Source organism: Aptenodytes forsteri, unplaced genomic scaffold (genome assembly GCF_000699145.1).
Source record: "Aptenodytes forsteri isolate BGI_AS27 unplaced genomic scaffold, ASM69914v1 Scaffold289, whole genome shotgun sequence".
Taxonomy (NCBI): Eukaryota; Metazoa; Chordata; class Aves; order Sphenisciformes; family Spheniscidae; genus Aptenodytes; species Aptenodytes forsteri.
In genome coordinates this window covers 2,247,629-2,267,798 of record NW_008795025.1, presented here as the reverse complement: position 1 = coordinate 2,267,798, position 20,170 = coordinate 2,247,629, and the positions used below count along the sequence as shown (strand labels likewise).

The following is a 20,170-nucleotide window of genomic DNA, read 5'->3' as shown; positions in this document are numbered from 1 at the left end:
CTGGGGAGGGTGGCTGAGCTAGCCAATTCCTGCTCAGCCCGGAGGATGTTTGCATCCTAACCCTACTGGTGTGTTTCATATGTGGTTGTTGTGCAACTTGAATGGCATTTTAGCATATTCATAGTGGTATACTCGTATTCCAGGCTGGGAAATAAGGGCAGAGGGACAAACCTGCTCAGCTGTGGGATGCAATGAATCAGAGCTGAAAGCAAAACAGGACCATGGCCTCTCCAAGTGGCTTCTGCAGCTGCCTGTGTGGTTTGCCCCATCCTCTCCATCACCTTGGGAACACGACAGCTCCCGGGAATGGCAAGCTGTTGGAGGCTTGGAGGAGCAAAGAGGGGAGCAGAGGCAGGAGCCAGGGCAGAGAGGAAAACAAGACGGTCCAGGGAGAGAGTTCCTGGCAAGGGGGAGCGCCGCTTCTTAAAATAACGCCTCCCCTCCCTTCTCCTCCTCCTCCTCCTCTCTGCAAAATGCCTCCCCTTGCATGAGAGCCCGTAGCGGCAGTGAAAGGGAAGCCGAATGCCACTGACTCGACGGGCCAAACCATCAGATCCCTCAAAGGCGAGGACTCCTTCCAAGGCTCGTGCTTAACCATCCCACACGCCCCGGGCATCCTCAGCCCCCGGCAGCGATCTGTCGTGGGTCTGATTCAAGGCGACATACAGTAGTATCCACAGGCATGACGCTGGGCCTCCTGCGGGTTCCCAGGAGGAGGAAAAAGCATTTGGATGGGAGTGCTGGCTCCTAGGAAGATTGTTTGCTTTTCTTTGTTCCACCTCCTTCCTTATGTATCTCATTTTTATTTTAAGAAATATTACCCCGGCAGAGCTGCTTTTTGGGAAAGTTGTGCCGTGAGGTTCCAAACTATTTGAGCTGTTTTGCCTACAAAATGAGTAAGAGATGGAGAGGGAGAAACTCCCCCGTTCCAGCAGCAGAGGCAACCGGCCGGCCAGTGGGTCATGGCAGCCGGAGACACCTTTCAGCTGACAGTGCCCTGCCTCCTCCCTGGCAGGGAGATGCCTGCCTGCGGTTGCATCTCTGCAACCAGGTAACCAGGGACCCAGGCTCATGCCATGCCAGGGGCAGCTTTTGCTCTCCCAGCACACTGGCTGACAATAACAGCAGCTTAACAGGTTTAGGCACGTGGCACATCCTGAAAAATCAGCAGGATTCCTGCATTTAGCTTCATTCGTTGTGGTATCCTGCAAGTCCTTGAAAGCTGGCTTGGGAGCTGATAACTTATGGTGAACTTTGGTACAGGAGAGCGGCAGGCTGTGCAGTAGCGTCTGCAGGTGAGGGAAGAGGAGGAAGAAGTGGTAGGAGGGAGGACCACCTCGGCACTGCAACCTTGTTATGGGGGGCAGCAGGTACCTCCAGAGCATGTGGTCTGGGCAGCTCCTTGGAGAGGACCAGCCAGCCCCGAGCTCACTTATGCTGCTTGTCTTTCCAAGTCTTACCCTTCTTCACCCAAGGCAAAGGGATTTTGGTTAAAAAACACCAGATAGAGGAGGGGGGCTCCTCTCTATGCTGCCAGCAAACCCCCTGCTAGAAGAATCCACCTCCCTGTTTACCTGGACTCTGGTGGGCTGCAGATGGTGATCCATAGTCTCAGCAGTTACGTTTTCGGGCAGTATGACGGGGTCACTGGGAGGTATGATACAGGAAGGTATACACACAGCACCTGCAGGAGGAGAGAGAGCCTTGAAGACTTCATCAGGAACCAGGCAATGATGTTTTAGAAGAGGGCACCAGACCCAAATGTGTAGGCTCCTCACTGAGGGTAGAGGTGGATATAGGGAAGACCCTTTTCGTCCCAAACTGGGATGACAATTCCTTCCCCAAATCCTGAATTATGCAACAGCCTACAAGAGTTGTGGCCAATTCCCTTCTCCCAGATAAGAAGAAAATTGAACATGCCCTAAGAGACAGATTCAAGCCCTGATGGCAGGACATGGGATCCAGCATGAAAATAAGTCTGGCCTAGATGCTATGGGATGTTTGTTGACATGTTAGTAAGCATCTTTCACAGTTTTTCTACCACGCTAAATTCCCACTGCCTTCCTATGACATAGGAAGAAAAAAAAGCTGCAAAAACCATCTTGGAAAACCAGGTGGATCCCAGCCCTAACCCCAGCCACACATCAGGTCTGTCCAAACCTTAATCTTAGCAGGCCCTGCCCTTAGACTCGCCTCAGCCTGTTTTGATCAGACCCAGATGACTGGTATGTTTGCTTCAGCGTGATACGGGCTTTGCTCAAGCACGTCCTGTCCAGCAGGATGCCAGATAAGATGCAACAACTGTCACTGAGCATTGCAGCTTTTCCTGAAAGCACAAAGTGACCAAGTCCTGGCGAAAGAAATGGATGATGTGGTCCCTCATCTGGTGAAAGTGCCCTGTTACACATGATTGTCACTGCGGTTTTTAATCTAGGATTTGCCACGTTAACCCTGCAAACATCAGCAGCAGTAACAAGTAGACAGACCTTGCATGGATGGAGGATTAGAGATTAGGAAAATTACTGCAAAGGGCTGGGTTTGCCCTAGAGACGAGTCCCTGCTCCTTCTGAAGAGAGAGATGCTTACACTGGAGCCAGCTTTAGCTTTGAGTCTTGCCCATGAGTACAACCAGGGCATGCACAAGGCTAAAGCCACCCCTGGCTCTGTGTTTAGAAAGAGGATGGAAGAAAAAACAGGGTTGTTTTTTTTCATAGATTTAGTGGGGATTGGTACAAGAAGAAGAGTCATCATGACCTTTAGCTCTCTGGGAGGGCTGAGTCAACATAAGATTCAGTTTTCTGTTGGGCTTTCGTCTGCCCTCACCTATACCATGCCCCTGCTCGCACTTGTACTCCACGAAATTCAGCTCCGGGGGCGGCGGGCAGGTGCCCTGTAAGTTCTCACACAGTTTGAACTCCTCTGTCCATAAGCCCTCCTTGGTGCAGACGATGGGAACCTGCAAAGCAGAGGGAGAGCAGCCAGCATTACTACTGGCAGAGGCAGGGCTCACCCTGCCTGGCCACTGCCCAGCTCTGGGGGGAGCAAAATGCAAGGAACCCCCTCCTGCCAGTGAAGTCCAGAGGGAAGTTCTCCGGGGCAGCTGGGTTGCAGCCATCTGGTCCAGCCTATGCGTGCTTTGCACTACTGACCAGAAAGCAAATTGTTTTCCAGCTGCTGCTGGATCCCACCAGAGGGAAATCGACTGCACTTCTTTTGACAAGACCCCTCCAGCAGGTTAGATGCAAAACCTAGGTGGAAGAGCCTGGCAGGCAGCAGCCTCCATCCCCCGGCAAGCCCCTTAGTTAGCAAGCCTGCTGCAGCAAGGTTGCCCATCATCCCAGGTGAATACATTCGCAGCAGCTCCCCAAACCCACTGGAAACCCTCTACTTTTGCTTTCAGACCCTTTTCACTCAAGACAAGCAGGCTTGCTTAGGACCACTGCTTTTTGGAAGGGTCACCAGGGAGCAGGAGAGCATCCCCAGGCAGTGGTGCACCCTGTGCCATGGCTGGTATCCAGCAAGAAAAGCTTTAGGTTTGCAGGGCAACTGCTGTTTAGTGGTACAAGGGCATTTGGCCCTGGAGATGGCCAAGCTGCCACGGGGCTCCTCTACACAGTGGGGCACAGGGAGCCCTGCTGTTTTCAGGTGCTCTGAAGCACAACACTTGGCCAATCTCTGCCTCCCCCCCACGTCACTCACCTGTTGTCCCTGTGGCTCGCAGTTGAGGATGCACTGGCTGTCCAGCTCAAAGCCCTGGGTGCAGTTGTACATGCCCTCGAAGACAGGAGGGGGTGGCTCACACACCACAGGGACACAGTGCCCCTCTTCCCACTGCCCGCTCTCCAGGCACTGGACCTTCAGGAACTTCCTGGGGAAACATAGATGATAGACTGGGCTGCAGTGCCCCAAACAAACCCCACCTTGGCTGTACCATGCATCCCACAAAGACCGGAACAGCCTAGAGGCATCTCTCCTGGAACACAACTGAGCTCCCTGCGTGGGGCTTTCCTATGCCATCCCACTCCTCATCACGGGCAGGTCCTCCTGAAGGGACAGCCCGCACTCAACCAGGAACTTTTCTTCCCATTGCTGGGGTGATCGCACTGATTTAGGAGCACTAGATGCTTTTTCCTTGCGCTCATCACCCCATTGGTCCCCCCCTCCTGTGGTGCTACTAAACCGTTCTTCTCTACCCCGCAACTCCTGCGGGGTCCTGGGCTGCTTTGTCCCATCGCCAGTAGCTACATACTTTGCTGGATGGAGTGAGCCTCCACCAGTAAATCCTGCTGGCCTGCACCCAGCTACTCCTGAGGCTCTTCTTTGTACTCCAGCCAGGTCTGTCAATCCCACTCTTGCTGAGGGGCTGTCATACTGCAGCAGACCAATACCATCCTGTGCTGCTAAAACAGCCCAGGTGCAAACCACTTGCCAAAAAAATGATGAAAAAGAAAGGAAGAAAAAGTCCAGGAGCAGAGCCCACCCACTTTTCAGTCTCCTGTCCTTGGCAGCGATAGAGACACCACATCTTTTACATAGATGCATCAAAACCCCATGAGGCATCAGGCTGGCTGGGGACTGCTCTCCCAGAAGAGGACATGTCACTGTGACCCTAGACTTTGACACACAGATTTTGACAGCCTTGATGGGCTTTACCTGAGCTAGTGCCAATTGCTCCGTCCTTAATAAGACTTTTCCCTCACCCCCATCCTTCTTTACTAGACACCCTGCTCCAGCTGCTTGCCCCTGCCCTCTCCCACCACCAGTGCCAGCAGGCAGGGCTCCAGGTGCTGCATTATGGAGTTTACAGCATCCCACAGGTACACAGAGGGGTGGTTAACTGGGTTAGAGAAACCCCTGGGGGGAGGCACTAAATTGCCCTTTGTTCTGAGTGGCAGCAGACATTGCGTGGGGCCAGCGGGGTGGCCCCAACACACAGTGCAGGGTCATGCAGCCCAGGGCAGCCAGGGGACCCCATCTGCACCCCACTGCCAGACCTGGGGCAGGAGTTGGTGGCCATCCCCATCACATTTCTGCTGGGAACTCCTGGACAGGAAATTTGAGAGCTTTTTGAAACATTTTCCTCTTTTTAAATATTTGCAGCTCTTAGAGATTCCCATTCTCCCTTCAGAAATCAGGGATCTGTTTTTCCTAAAGGCTGTATAAGGGCGACAGTGTGTTCCTGCTGTGGTGAATTCAGGCTCCAGCAGGTAACGTGGAGGCAGGTAGGGGAGGGGATGGGACATGGCAGGTCCCCTGGCACAGAGCTCTGCACAAATCTTCCCACCAGTCCACGCCGGGAGCATGGGTGGCTGCAGTGTGAGCACCTGAGCAGCAAGTGGTGCTGCAAAGTCACCCCGAGAGCAGTAGCCTTGAATTGACTGAAGGGACCTGAAACTATGTACTATTTTGGAAGGGTGATGAAGAACAGCAACTCTGGATCTCATTGTGGGCATCTGTGGTTTCAGCCTACCCCTAATTTAACTTTCTTGGCTGCTCACCCTTTCTACAGGGATGACAGTCACTGCCTTTTGAAGATGTCCCCATCAGACCTTGCCTCCTCCCATGTCTGTTTGAATGCTTTGCCCACTTTAAAGGTGAACGAAGGTGCATGCCGGGAGGTACTGATCCATGTTGGATGTCCAGGTCCTCAAGCAGCATTTTCCCCTTCTTGAATTGCCTGGCACGCAGGGTGCGATCCAGCTGTACGACTTGCAAGGGGTAAATCTCTGGGGGTTAAGCTGATGGCATTACAGCGATAGGAGCAAACTGGTAATGCAAAGCCTCACTGCAACAGCAATGCCTCAGGCACTGAGCAAACTCCTTTACAAACCAGGAGCATCCCAGCCACACACTACTTCTAACTTCCCCACTAGCCACTGGGTTATAACTGATGCAGCCACTGCACCTCCCTGTTGCTCCTCCAAACCATGGCAGATGCCCTTTGTCCAGGAGCCACAGGAAGACCTGGGGAGAGGGGCTGAGCATGGGGAGGACACGCCATGGGAGCTGCAGTTTGCACAGGTGCACGCTGTGGTTTAGAGCCCCATCGTCTTCACTAGAGCTCCTCATCTTGATGTGGTGCTGGAGTGACCCTAGCGGGGGTCGGCACCATGCACAGCCTCTCCCACCTCTTCCCAGACCTGCACCCTCCTTAGACCTGGGGAGAGAAACCACCTTGCTCTGGAGGCTCACCCCACCGCCAGCACCCGTGCTGAGGAACTTCAAACAGGGCTAGCCTGGGCTGACCCCAGGGTAGAAGGTGGCATGTGGACCACTGCCGCACATATGAAGTGAGCAGTTTATGTTAAGGCACAGAGAAAGGAAGGGAAGGTTCCCAGACCTGCACCCTCCTTAGACCTGGGGAGAGAAACCACCTTGCTCTGGAGGCTCACCCCACCGCCAGCACCCGTGCTGAGGAACTTCAAACAGGGCTAGCCTGGGCTGACCCCAGGGTAGAAGGTGGCATGTGGACCACTGCCGCACATATGAAGTGAGCAGTTTATGTTAAGGCACAGAGAAAGGAAGGGAAGGGAGAGGGTTTTAAAAAAAAAAAAAAAAAAACACAACACAAAAAAAACCCCACAACCTCATAGCAGCTTGAAATTTCCAGACCCCCCAACTTCTTCTGATCTGGGTTAGCGGCATTTCTTGAGGATTAACAAGGAAGCCAGGAAAATCAGAGTCAAAGCTTCCCCCTCCAACTGGGCAAGCAGATGCCTAATGGGTAGAGGAGGCAGGGGAAACATCTGAGGGCAGTGAGGGCTGCATCTGACATGAAGGCATGAGTGCTCGCCTGGCTCTGGGAGCTGAGCATGCAGGAGCCTGGCTGGGATCCAGCCGCGTACTGGGGCAGCCAGCTTGGGGGAAACTGGGCCTGCTGTACAGAAATGGTGATAAATGAGCCTAAAGCCTCATCTCCCATGGCAGGAGACTGACGGCTTCAAAAAGAATAGGAGGGCAGCAGGGAGATTTGCTGGTAAATTGAAAGAGAGCAACATCAGCTTTGCAGGACCTCTGCTGCTGTGCTCCAAACAGCCTGGGCAACCTGGGCTGTAAATCTTCATCAGAGACCTTGGAGGTGGAAGTGACACAGGATTCCTGTTGACAGCCTGTGTTTTCTTTACCTGGATGCTTGGCTCCCTCAGCTGCGCTTTTTATCTGGAAGGGGCCAGATGTGGGCAGAAGCAGAGAGTGCCCCACGCCTTTGCACCCACCACAAATGTACAGTGGCCCAGTGCCCCGCTAAACTCCAGTGCTGCTGGGTTAGGCTGTCCTGCTTTGCCTGCTGCAATCTTTCTGATATGTTTCCAGCCCCAAGTCTGCTAACTCCTTCCAGTCCATTTTCTCTTCCACATTATCCCGCCTCCTCTCCCTCTTTCATGGTCTCCATAGTCTTTGAACAGGCAGAGGAGCCAACATCTCCATGGAAGCTCATCAGGGGGCTAGGCTGTCTTGTGGCTCCCTTGATCTCTGGTCAAAATGCAGGCTGAGAATTTCAAAGCTGCCTGAAAAGACCTGGGTGCCCGGTTCTTCTTTGCTTCATTCCCTCAAGCTAGCAGAAGGGGCTCAACCCCTCACAAAAGTAGCTTTGGAGATCCAAAAAAAACCTCTTCTCTCCAAGGAATCATCCTGCATTGGGCAAGCGAAACAACTGTTCTGCAGGGTCTGACCTTTTTGGTCCCCAGACTGACAGCATCCCCCCAGCATTCGAGTGCTCTTCTACAGGATGTCCTGGATATTCCTGTTGGAGAGCTGCTTCAGATGGCACTTTGTAGTGGAAGCAACAGCAGGGACCACTGATGGGGGTGATGCCCATTTTCCCCAAAGTATCTGACCTCTGACTTTCAGGCCAGGTCTTTTCAATGCTGCAGCCCTGGATGATACCAAACATTGCTCCTTGGCAGTTCATTGCTCTACGCGATCCAGGTGGGTGGGTTGGTGCTGCCATTGGACAGATGCTGCCCAAAACTAGAGACCTCCCATCACAAAGCACGAATGCATGTGTTAAGTTCCCCCTGTTACTGTTATTTTGGGGTTAGATGTGAAATAGCTTGGCAGCTGAAAACCAGGCTGTTATGTGGGCTCTTCAGGCTGAAAACAGATTTCCTTTAGGAAGAGTCAAAGAAGATTTACCCTTCATGTCAGCATTGTCAGTCAGATGATCCTGCCAGCAGAAAGGCAGCAAATCTCTGTCAGGATCTTGATTACACAATCAACACTTCCTCGAGGATCTCTTGTTGACAAGTAGTGATTTCTGAAGGACCTTTCCTCACTCAGGTTAATAGATAAAAGCATCTTCTCTGAGACAACAGATTTCTTTATCCCCTTTCTCTTCCACTTATGCTATGGGAAATGAATTTCAACTAAGATTGTGGGAGCCTTCTAAGTAACCTTACTGCCCCTGCAGCAAAATTCAACTAAGGAAACAGAAGTGAGGGAATCATATGAGCATCTCTGTCCAAGAGCATCTCATCTTGGATAGACAGCTGGATCCCAGCCACAGCTCAGGCCTGCATAAGGTGGGCACTGTAGCCCTACCACATGAGGAGCAAAGCCCCAGGGGTTGGGTCCCCAGTCCAGCTGTAGCAGCCATGGTGTTTTATGAGGTGCATGAGAGAGGAATGCACTGCAGAAGGCGGATCAAAAAAGCAGCTAGTCAGGAGGTGATGCTGAACCCTGGCTGGGTTGGGTTCCTGCTCACTCACATTACAGCTTAACTGTCCCTGTCCATGGGGGATCCAGAGCCATCCCTGAAGGAAGGTGCCTACAAGCAGCCCTTGAAGGAAATGACCAAGCTTCTTATAACAGCACTGCGAAAAGATGAGCATGTCTTTCACATAGTAGCAGAGTGGGCTGATCCCTTGGGAACCCACAGACACCCAAAGATGCCTCTACACCTTCCCTGGAGAACAGTCTGAGCCCCATAGTGGTTGGCGAGGCCAGCTGGGGGTAACACCCCTTCCATCGTTCCCCTCTAAAAAGGCACAATCACTAGAGCTAGAAGAATAATTCGAAGGGAGCCTGACTATATTTCCAAGGTTGGGCTAGTTAGCTGGCATGGGGAGTCTTCAGTGTCATCTGTGGATCATGCCTGACTTTTGTCCAATATCTAGTACACAGAGTCTTGCTTTCTTATGCCCATCAACACCTGTATGACACTAAATCCTTTAGCAAGGCTGTTGCTTGCTGGGTTGATGGACAACAGGGAGACAATAGATCAAGAACTCAGTTTGCTGAACCCAGAAAGAACCCAGAAAGACTTCAGAAGACCCCAAAACTTGATGTCCGAGTCATCAGCTGAGACCCTGCTCCCTCACCAGCACATCAGCATCCTGCATCCCACCAGTCCTGGCCCCTTCCAGAGCTCTCTATCACCTTCTCCAACAACTTGCTTTCTCTGAAACTGGCCTGAACAAAGAAAGCAACCTCTCACTCTGGCAGCTCCCATCCTCTGCCTGCCAGGGCTGAAACACCAGAAGGATTTCCAGCAATCCAGCAATTGACTAGCCTGCTTATGGCTAGTAGCTGCTACTCACTACACATGCCAAGGGGTTTGTGCTCATGCTGAGTATATATACAGAGCTCCAGATGAGATGGTACACCAGCATTTACTCTTCCAAGGAAAGGCTTTTGCTTTGAATCAGGTGACTCACATAGCAGTTAATCTGCATGATAAGGAAACAATGAAGTTTCTGCTTCTGTTAATGTGTTGTGTTTTTTTTGCTTACCATAATAGGATTGTACTCTACCATCAAACATGTTAGACGAATTAGTAGTAATGATAATAGCAGATGTGAAAATGCTATGTCAATGTGCATTGCTATGAAAATGTAAACCACTTCGCATGATTTTCCTTGACTTGTCTCACAGGCTGTTCAGACCCATAGAGAAGTTACACACACATCAGAGGAGCCTCAGGAATTCCCAGAGGGCAACCTTCTCACCAGCAGTTGCTGCAGCATGACTGAGATGGTCTAACTTTGCAAGCTGCATTGATCTGACTGCACGTCCTGTGCCTGAAATGCCACAGGCACGCAAGCTGCTCCACAGTTTGCAAAGCAGTCCATGTGATTGTAGCCATAATCATAATTTGCTTAGCTCCCCTTGGCCCAAGAAATGCTCCTAACACTGCAAAAAGCTGTTTACAGAAACCACTTCCTTCATTACAAGGCAAGAAATTTGGCAACTGCTTCCCAGTGCACAACAACCCTACCCCAGAGCAAAGTAGAGATGAAGTCTGCATCCAATTAAAACTGGAAGGGGGCATTAAAAAATTAGCACATAATTACCTGATTTGGGCTAGCATCAAGACTCTGGGGAGGACCCAGCCAGTGCCAAGGAATCTTTAGTGACCGTACCCAACAGGGACTGCAGCTGGAGGCATCACAGACAAAATGCTGCTTTACCCCCCAGCATCACAATATTGGCTGAGCACAGGGCTAGTGAATCACCAGGAATTTTTCCCCGAAGCATCGGGAAAAATCTTCTCCAATTGAAACGCCAATGCTTGAGATTAAATTTAGCCAAGACGTGCAGGGGGTAAAATGTTAACCCTGACAAAAGGCAGTCATTCATTCTTACAACCCCCAGGTGCCTTTATCTATTTTTTTATCACTCTTAGGAAAGACAGCAGCTCCAGGAATCTTCCAGCATCTTATTACATCTAACTACCTGAGAGCCCACAAACACTTCTGTACATGCTTAATTTTCAGCAACCAACAAGTACGTTGAGGTGCACGGGAAAATTCGCATGCTTTAGGTTAAGGCATTTAATGTACACATGCATGCAACAGCAGCTTGCATCTTGTTCCCACCTCCTTTCACCTAAGCCAGGGGAATGCCTCTCGTATCTCAAGAAATCTGCATGACCAGAGCAAGCTGCTCTGCCTTGTACCTATCAAATCAGCTCTTCGAGACTGCCAACATACCATCACCTCTCTTTGCTCACATTGGGAGAAGAGGAGGAAGGAAATGATGATAACAGATCTGCCACAGACTTACTTCTTGAGCTTGCCCGCGGCGTTCTCAGCCACATGGTATCCAGGCTTGCACTTGTAGCGACAGACTGAGCCCACGTCGTGGTTCCCCTGCAGGCACCGCAGGACCAGGAGCTTGGCATTGGCCACCACGGGAGGCATGTCACACTCCAGCTTGCAGTAGGCTTCAGGGAGCGACCAGAGACCATCCTCCAGGCAGGTCAGCCACTGGTTTGTTCCTGACCCCAAAAGAGAAGCAGTGTGTTTGGGTTACAGCTGACCCGGGAATGGGGTCCTGCTGAGCGAAGCTCAGAGCAACCAGCAAAAGTCCTCTTGTTAGAGTGGCTACTGATGCCAATGGAGGCAACAAATACGAAGACCATGGACTCTGTTGCATGGTTGTTCAGGCTGGGGCAGAAACCAAACTCCTTGAATGCAGACAGAAACGGGGAAGGGACAACTTTAGGGAATGGAGAAAGGATCTTGGTTCTGCAAATCTCCCCCAGACTTTCCCTTCAATTTCCCCTCTCTGGTGATGCCTCAGAATAGCCTTCAGTGGGCTGGGGGCTTTTGTGTATGACAGCTATCTGTCATGTTTAGCTCAGCCCATCTCCATTCTCCTCAGGTGCTTTTTGCAGCTTGTCCTTACCTTCCCTTACAAGCTGTCATACCCTGTGCTACACGTGCACTGCAAGTTGGAAAGTGCCAGCAGGACAGATGTGGGAGACTTAACTGGTGTGACTGGGAATTCAAACCACCCGTTACAAAAGGCTTGTGTTGAGTATTACAGCCCAACTTTCTGTTGTCCCTCTAGAGCAAAGGAGGTTTGGTAGACCCAGCTAATGGGTGGCTGAAACTGCACAGCTCTGGGTGCCTGCAGTAAGTGTCCAGGACTGCATCACCCACATGGCATGGATGATGGATGGTTCACTGGGAACTGCTGAGCAAGAAAAAAAAGCTGGACTGGAGAGAATGGGACTCTTCCTACCGAGAGGTTTGGATCAGCAGGTTCCTGGTGCAGCCAGACTGCTCCATGCTCCCTTCAAGCATTGCTTTCTTTTTACAGGACCGCTGCTCTGCCTACAGCTGCTCTTGGACCAGGGACAAGACCATGCCTCCGTGCAGTGCCTGCATTCCCAGTGGCCCAGCACTGCCGAGGGTCACCCCCTGCCTCCGAGTGCCGTGCAGCCGTATCATCCTTTCCTTGCCTATTCTTAGCATTTATTAGCCTCGAGAGTCTGCCCGTAAGGATGCAAGCCTTCAGGGAGAAAAAGCATCAGGCACGTCCCTGCATCGACAGCTCAGCCGAGTCAGCTGGACCTCTGCGGGTTTACCCACGTGGCTCAACAGCCTTGGCTGAGCACCACCAGCCGTCGTGTCAGCTGCTGGAAGTCACCCAGGGTGCTCCATCAAGGGGACGCCTTCCCACCAAGGGAGCTCATGGCAAACCTCCCGTTGACTTCAGCAGGAACAAGAGGCAGCTGTGAGTGAAAGATCAGATTAAAGCCCTGCCCTCAGCTGACCCACCCAAGGCAACAGGCATCAGTTTGTGCAGAATTTGGGCTGTCGAGTTGTCATTCGCACGCTACCCTTTGATCAGCTCACACTGGGGATCTGCCGGCATCCCCCCCTCGTGAAATGAGACCTTAATTCCCTGCAGTTTTTGCTCCTTAGATTTAACTTAAAAAAAAAAATTCATACGTTTCAGCTATAAATGTCTCCATAAAATAGGGCACCCATTAAAATGATTTGTTGTATGTGATTGTTCAGAGCAAAGGCACTGGTGGAAACTCACATAAAGTCCCAATGCTTGAAGCTGTCAAGGCAATTACCCCCGAAATCCCATCCAGCTCAGCCTGGTATAGACAGGAACAGTAGCTCTCTTTCTCCAACTTGGCTTAAAAACATTCCTGTGGCTATTGACGGAGTCGGCAGAATGAAAGCCAGGCCATGGCATGTCTGGGGGACTGCTGTGTGTCTGGGTGGTGAACATCTCCCAGACTGCTCTGCAGCTGTGGGCATCAGTCTCTACGGCTTTATACAGCCCCAGGACTCCTGAACCACACACTTTCCCACAGCCACCAGGCACCGAGCCACTTTTGGCTCTCTAAAGTCCTCTCTGTCTGTCTGCCTGCACACTTCTTGCCTCCCTTGTCCCCATAATGCTGGAGGCTGCCAGCCCTCACCAGTTAGCAGGAGAAGACATCCCTACACCCTGAGGTGGATGGATAAGGGCTGCCAGCCAGGGGATGGAAGTCAGAGGAAATTATCCCCATACTATGGTGTCCTCGCTCAAGAGGAATGGATGACACCATTTTGGGAGGTCTCTCAAGAGCCCACCTGGCTGGAAGAAGCAAGGATAACCGGGAAATTTGAAGTTGCAATGCTCTGTTTGAACAGCTTGGGACAGGCATGAAAAGGTGGCACCAAACAGGGAGAGTTAAATCCCTCAGCACTCCAGACTGTACCTTGAAGCTTGGCTGGGTCGATGCAGGAGAAGGAGCATCTCTGCAGATAGGTGGTCCCCTTGGGGCAGGAGAACTCGGCATAGTACACGTGGGACTGGTCAGGGACACCGCAGTCGACAGGGTCACAAGTCACAGATCTGTCCCACCGCCCCGAGCTGCATGTCAGCACCACCTCCTGCTGTGGAGAAAGCAAGGCTCCATCAGACCCCTGCAAGTGAGCTTTAATCTATGGGTTTGCCACCACAGCAGAAAGGGCTGACCCAGGTTTCAGGACAAGGAGATCATTCCTCCACTTTTCCTCCCCCAATGTGCCCTTTCTCCCCACTCTGGACACAAAGTCACAAAGCCCCTACCTGTTCATGGGGTGGTGTTTGGGGTGTGAAAGCAGTAAATGGCCCTTGGGGTAACACACAAGCCACCTGCACAAAAGACCTTCTAATGCTTGGTCTGTAACTGCTTGCCTCCAGAAAACGCTAACTGCATGCACACTGTCTGGCAGTGCCAGAGCACATTAAGGGAAAAAGGAAAATCCCTTCAAGATACACTACAACTTCCTGAACTACAAGTTATTCCCAGCTCTGTGCACTGCAATTTTCTCCCCTACAAGATCAAGTCTTACTTCAGCCATTGACAGGCAGGTCTCCTGTTGATTGTTTTTCCCTAAATGGGAAAAAACAGATTCTTTCATGCCTCACCCCACAGACCCCACTGAAATCAGAAGTTCATATAACCTCATTTACAAATCTTAATTACACAGCCCCTCTTACACAGCTGGGGGACTGCATGAGAACCTAACCCCCAGTGGTCCCACCACTGAACATGATCAACACGTGCCACAGACTTCATCAAAACAGAGTGGTGGATGACAGTGTGCCACGAGCAACCTGGTCTAGTGAAAGATGTCCCAAGCCATGGCAGGGGGGTTGCACTAGATGATCTTTTAAAGGTCACTTCCAACCCAAACTGTTCTATGATTTCCGCTCCCAGACTGCTAACCCCAGCCCAGCAGTCCTCAGGCAGGGACTGCAAACCAAAGAGGTGTCTTTCAACTGTTCCTGATGTCCCTTCACTGGCTGAGTACAACTATGCTGCTTGTACAGTCAAATGTGTAACCTGTCCTCCCAGCCAACACATTTGATTGAACATGGACACGGTGGCTCTGAAAGACATCACTAAATTTGAGTCTGGTACTCTTGGGTGTACAGTAGGATCATGGTGTAGCTGAACCAGGTGGAGAGGATGCTCGGGGGAGAGCTGTGTGCATTTTCACCAAAATACCTCAAGATGTGTACAGTCACACAGCCAAACCAGTAACATCACTTGGGGGCTCAAGGCAGGGCACCTGCAAGCTGCCATCTGCTGTGACAGTCATATGGCAAAGCTCTGTCCAGAAGTTTCCCATCTCGCTGCTAAATGCGTGAAAACCATCACCTGAGGCAGATTTATTTTGTATGGTTTCATTTCAGAGGAGAACAGGAACATTTTGGTTTCCCTGGGCATGCCTTGGCCCACAGAGCCATGCGGCCATGTAATTAATAAACCCCCTGGTGATGAGGGGCTGAGCAGTGCACCCCCAGCTGCCCCATTGCACTTTCCAGTACCCACCTCTCCTTCAGCAAATACCAATGGCTGCAGCACAGGAAACCTGCCTGCCAGACATCACGAGGACTTGCAACTCTCCAAGGGGATGAGAGGTCCATCCTGCTGAGATGGCCTGACTTACCTCCATCTGTCTCCACCCCTTGCAAGTTCATGCTCTTGCTCAGGTTGGCATGGGGACCAGCTCAGCCCCAAAGACTCCTGTTCCCCCTCCAGGAACAGCCTAAGGACGGGACACACTGTGCCCACAACCCTGCCAAGGGGACTGCCCAGACCCAAGGCAGCTCAGCTCCCAAGGACACATCAGTTCCAGGTCTCCTCAGTCAACAGCTAAGAGCCATGCTGGCTTGTGGCTTTTACGAGGCATCCACCAGCCCTCTGGAAAGCAGGACAAACTCTTTCATGGTGACCTCTGTGCTGCCCCGCTGGCGTGGGCAGCGTTATGGCAACACAACACAAAGGAAGAAAAGTTCTCGGCGCTGTCGGCTGCCTCTAAATATAGTCACTCTGCAATGACTTCATTTTTTCCTGAGCCACTAACTTCAGCTTTAAGAGAGAAAATGTCCCAGGGGTGTTTAACCCTGCCAGCAATGCCCATCTGGAGAACAGAAATGTCTACCTCTTCCTCTGCGGGAGTGCATCACCCTGACTTAAGACAACCCCTGCAGCAGCTTTTTGCCCAGCAGAGCCGTGGTCTGCAGGCAGCTAGGAGGACTGCAGCAAGGGAAGGAGAGTAGTCCCCAGAGCAGGACCACCAACACTGAGGTCCAGCACCAGAGCCTCCACTGGGCTGAGGTTCATTGGAAGAGCAGTGAGGAGGTTGGGGCTGGAGGAATGAGGTGTCCTGGGGTCACTCCAACCACCTCAGGGTGGTTAAACCTTTCTTAACTAGCACTTGGTCCAACGGGCCGTGAGGTCACCCCCACCCTGAGGTCCACTCACCTGCATGGAGCCCAGGCTCTTCCCATTGCTGGAGCGGAGGACGAAGCCTTTTTCGCAGGCAATGGTGCACACCATGTGCCTTGGGCTGTTGGAGGTGCAGTTCAGGGTGGCAGTGTGAGCAAGCAGTGGCCGCATGCAGCTTCCTGATACTGCACAGGCACCGTGGACACAGCTATGGAGGAGAAGAGGGAAGGGATCAGCAAGCGGGTCCCAGGGCTTCTGCAGCAAGGAGGGGCTCTCTCTGGGTGGCACCTGCATGGGATGCTCAGCAGGTCACAGATGCCTGCAGAGATGCACACCTATCCTTCAGTCCCAGCTTCTTCCAGGCTTGAAGTCTCCTGATGATGTTGCCAGGACGGTACTTTTTCCCAGCTCTGCCTTGGCTGGACCTTGGCCCAACCCTAGCCCACACCTTCCCACAGACCATCATGTCCTTCCAAGCTGATGAAATGAGGCACGGCCCAACAACGCTCCTTCCAAAACCCATGCTCTCTAGCGGGGCTACTCCAGCTCCTCTGCCCCGGGGTGCACAGGCTGCATTGCACAGAGCCTGCACACAGCCTGGCACCGAGAGGCTGGTGGTGCTCAGTGTAGGTGGACCAAGGGAGCAAGAGGAAGGAGATCATGGGAAGAGGGCAGGCAGGTGACATATCCAGCATGGCCACAACTCTCACGGCCAAAGTGGGAAAGTTTGTATCAAATGGTCCTATCAAGCAGCACTCCTGAATGCACAAGGAATAAACAACGGTCATTGTAGCACCTTCCTGAGAGCGCTGCAGCTTCTCCAGCAGCAGAGCAGTCTCTACCACATGAGAATGTCTCATCTCCAACATACTTAAATCATACTGGACACCAGGGAACTTGTGGCAAGAGACCTCCTGAAACTGTGCTCTGCAGTGCCATAGGGAGTACACTGTTAGACTCACATGTGATCGCAGCCATTCACATGTGTCCTCCTGTACATACTCTGCTCACACATTGTCTCAGACACAAGTGTGTGGGGACAGGCAGTGGACAGCAAGAGATTTGCACTTTCCAAAGGCAACAAAGCCCAGACAGTAACATTGGGTGTTTCTCCTTCCTGGTCTTTTGAATCCACACCTCAATTTCAGTCGGCCTTAGTGCAGAGTAAGACAAGATTTGCAGCAATAGATAGGAAAAGAAAAGATGAAGAGGCCTTTCTAAAGCCTGTGCTGTTAGAAGAGCGACAGGTATGTCAAACTCTGTATTAGACATCAGAGAATCCACAGCGGATTCTCCAACTGCAAGGAAATGTTTAGCTAGAGAAGGAACCTCTGCAGATACTAGGGAACCATCCATGAGATGTTCTTCAAACTACACACGGTGCCCCCCAGACCTGGCAGCAGAGTTGCCCAAGCTTCCTGTCCACACAGCCTGTGGTGGAAGGGAGAAGCTGAACATGCTGCAGCTGTCTCCTCCACCCCACTCTGGTCACCTTCCTGCTCTGCTTTGATAGTCTTCAGCAGCTCTGCTCTTCCCACAGGCTCAGGCAGCATTTCAAGCCCGTGCGTGTTGACATCAGGCTCTTTGGGATCAAGATCATCTCAACACACACCTGTCCAGCTCTAAAGACTCAGCTGAGGCCACCAAGGTGAGAAGCAGCTAAAAGGAGGAATTACCCTCCCCTGTGTACCACCTTAAGTTACAAGAGGTCCCAGTACAGCTCGCAATGTGTCACCCATCCCTGGGAAATAAACAGCCCCCTCCTCACTGCAGCAGCTTCCTGCCAAGGACCAGCCATTTGGTACTGATTAATTAAGCATCACAAATAGTCACACAGTGAAGAGGAGTGCCGACCAGGGGGTTATGGTCTCCATCAGTGAAATGCAGCCAGTAGATTAATTACGTGGGACAGAATGGGGCCGAGACACAGGGTTGACACAAGAGCTCCCACAAGAAAATGCCCTGGTTATCTGGCGGTCAGGCTTTATCTTTTATCAAGTGGTACCAGTGCAAAAAAATGACAGCAGCCCTCCTGAAGCAGGGGCAGAGGTACTGCAGCTTCAGGTGATAACTGGGGAGAGAAGGGAGGGAGTTATATCCAAACGCCTGCCCTCTGCTCCCTGCTTTGCACAGGGCTGCTGAGAGTTTTTGTGCACTGCATTTCACCCTTTGCCCCTTGCATTTGCTCAGCCTCTCCAGTCAAGGATGCATAGCTAGAAATCCCACAAGTGACAACCAAAAAAAAAACCCAAAAAACCCACCCCTAGTGCTGACATGGATGTTAAGGGAACGCAATGTGCTGTTGACTCTGGACAAGTCCACCAAGCCAAAGACACACTGGAAACCTGCAGGCCACAGCCTTGAAAGAGCCGGTGGGCACAGGAGGGGACCACAAAGGAGAACAAGAAGAAAGGGGCTGTTTTTTCAATGCAGACCTGTTTATGAAGTGAGAAACGGTTTCAGGGCAGCTGCTGCAAATTCTTTCACTAGCTTATATTTCCATTTGCTTCCTTTTTAAAGAATTTGTTTTATGAGCACAGCGTTTGTCAGGTCATTAGCTTCTGAGGGCATCTGGTACCAATTGTAGCCCTCTCTCCTCCCCTCCCGTAGTCACCTTCTCCAGGCAGTTGCTTTGTTCCCTGCCTGTGCCCCCAGCACACGCACATACACATGCTCCCATCCCCAGCTCCACCTCCCTATGACAGAGCTGCTGTCCTAAACCTCCTTGCGTGCGTGTCTCTGCACACACATATGTGAAAGCAGATGAGCTTCTCCTTCCAGCCTTGCTCTTGCCTCCCAGCCCCTTTCCTCGCCAGTCATGGACATGTAGGGAGCTGCAGCTGGTGCTGCAGCATCCCTCCTACCATGATGCTACATCAACACACCACAGCAAGAAAGTCCTTACCCCTGGGCACCTCTGGGCACATGGGGATTATCCAGCCAAGCAACAGCCCACACGTTGGAAAGCAGGGCTAGGAGATGAGTGGTGGGTTCACCAAGCAGCTGTAGGCTACAGGGCAGCTGGGTGGCCACGGCAGGACCCCAAGACACCTAACTTCATCTGCTCATGAAGTTCTGTTGAATTAGAGAGCGCGCGCTCATCGCAGCGCTCGTTTGGAGGGTGGTGGCACCTCTGGAGACATCCAGCTGGGCCAAGTGCTTGGCTGGAGCAGCTCTGCTGGTGCTGGTGGAGCAATGGCACATTGTCTGGGGCAGCCTCGGCAATCGGGACAATGCTGCTATTAAATAACAAGTAACAAAGCACTAATCCTTTTCAGCACTTCTGGACACATTTTGGTTTTCCACCAGTTCAGAAACATGACCGCAATGCTGGTATAAAGTAGATCAAGAGATCAGCAAGTTTCTTACTGTATTATTATATATGCAAAATGTTATATAGATTAGTTATACATAAGGGATTGATAATTATAGGTCATAACATCGAAATCTTTCTTTTTATATACACCACACATATACACTCATGCACACATTCTATATGTGCATACAGATGTATTTTAGAAATAATTAGCTTTCTCTTTGCCCCAAAAGATTACTAACTTATCACCATTTTCTCTGTGACTAACACCACCCCTATCCCACAAATGCCCACTAGGTTTTATTTTGGAAATGATCTGAGACCTATCGACTCAAGTTCTGAGAAGTTGTTCTCATCCTACATGTAGCTTTGAAGTCTGGTGCTGCTATTCCAGACCTGAAGAGGGGCTCGTGTCACTGAAAGCCATCTGATTTTCTCAAATATATCAGTAAGCTAAAAAAATATATATCGTCTCTACCTACAAACTTTGCCTTGATTGCTTCCTTTATCATTATCAGCATCATCATGACTACCACTGCAATACTCTGGGCCTTGAGCCTGATGCTGTACAAGTGCAGGACAAAAAGAAAAAAAAAAAGCCATGTGGCCTGGCCCCATCGTGATCTACATGCCTTACCAGGGTTTGGGTAACATGATGGAATAAATCATTGCTCCCAGCCGCTGGAACACCCTAACGAAGGCTGGACGAGGAAATGGTATAGTTAGCCCAGTTCTGATCTCAGCATGAAGGAGCTCTTTCTCCTTTTGATGATAAATGAAATTCCTGTATTGCAGCTGCAAACTCCTGACATTCAGCCATTTCTGATTCAGGCCGTATAAGATGTGGGACAAGCCAATATTCCCCCCCCCCCCCAATAAAAAATAAAAAAAAATTTTATTTTTAT

General features: G+C 51.2%; 1 protein-coding gene across 1 annotated transcript in view; it reads right to left on the bottom strand.

Moving 5' to 3' along the window:
- PAPPA2 (pappalysin 2) overlaps nt 1-20,170 on the bottom strand; it is an 89,200-nt gene that overhangs the window by 17,145 nt on the left and 51,885 nt on the right. Inside the window, exons 13-18 of the mRNA XM_009275903.1 lie at nt 15,986-16,157; nt 13,445-13,622; nt 11,002-11,215; nt 3,700-3,868; nt 2,824-2,956; nt 1,575-1,684 (exon numbers count right to left, since the gene is read on the bottom strand). Coding sequence (XP_009274178.1) covers nt 1,575-1,684; nt 2,824-2,956; nt 3,700-3,868; nt 11,002-11,215; nt 13,445-13,622; nt 15,986-16,157 — 976 coding nt within the window. The remainder of the gene's footprint in view (nt 1-1,574; nt 1,685-2,823; nt 2,957-3,699; nt 3,869-11,001; nt 11,216-13,444; nt 13,623-15,985; nt 16,158-20,170) is intronic.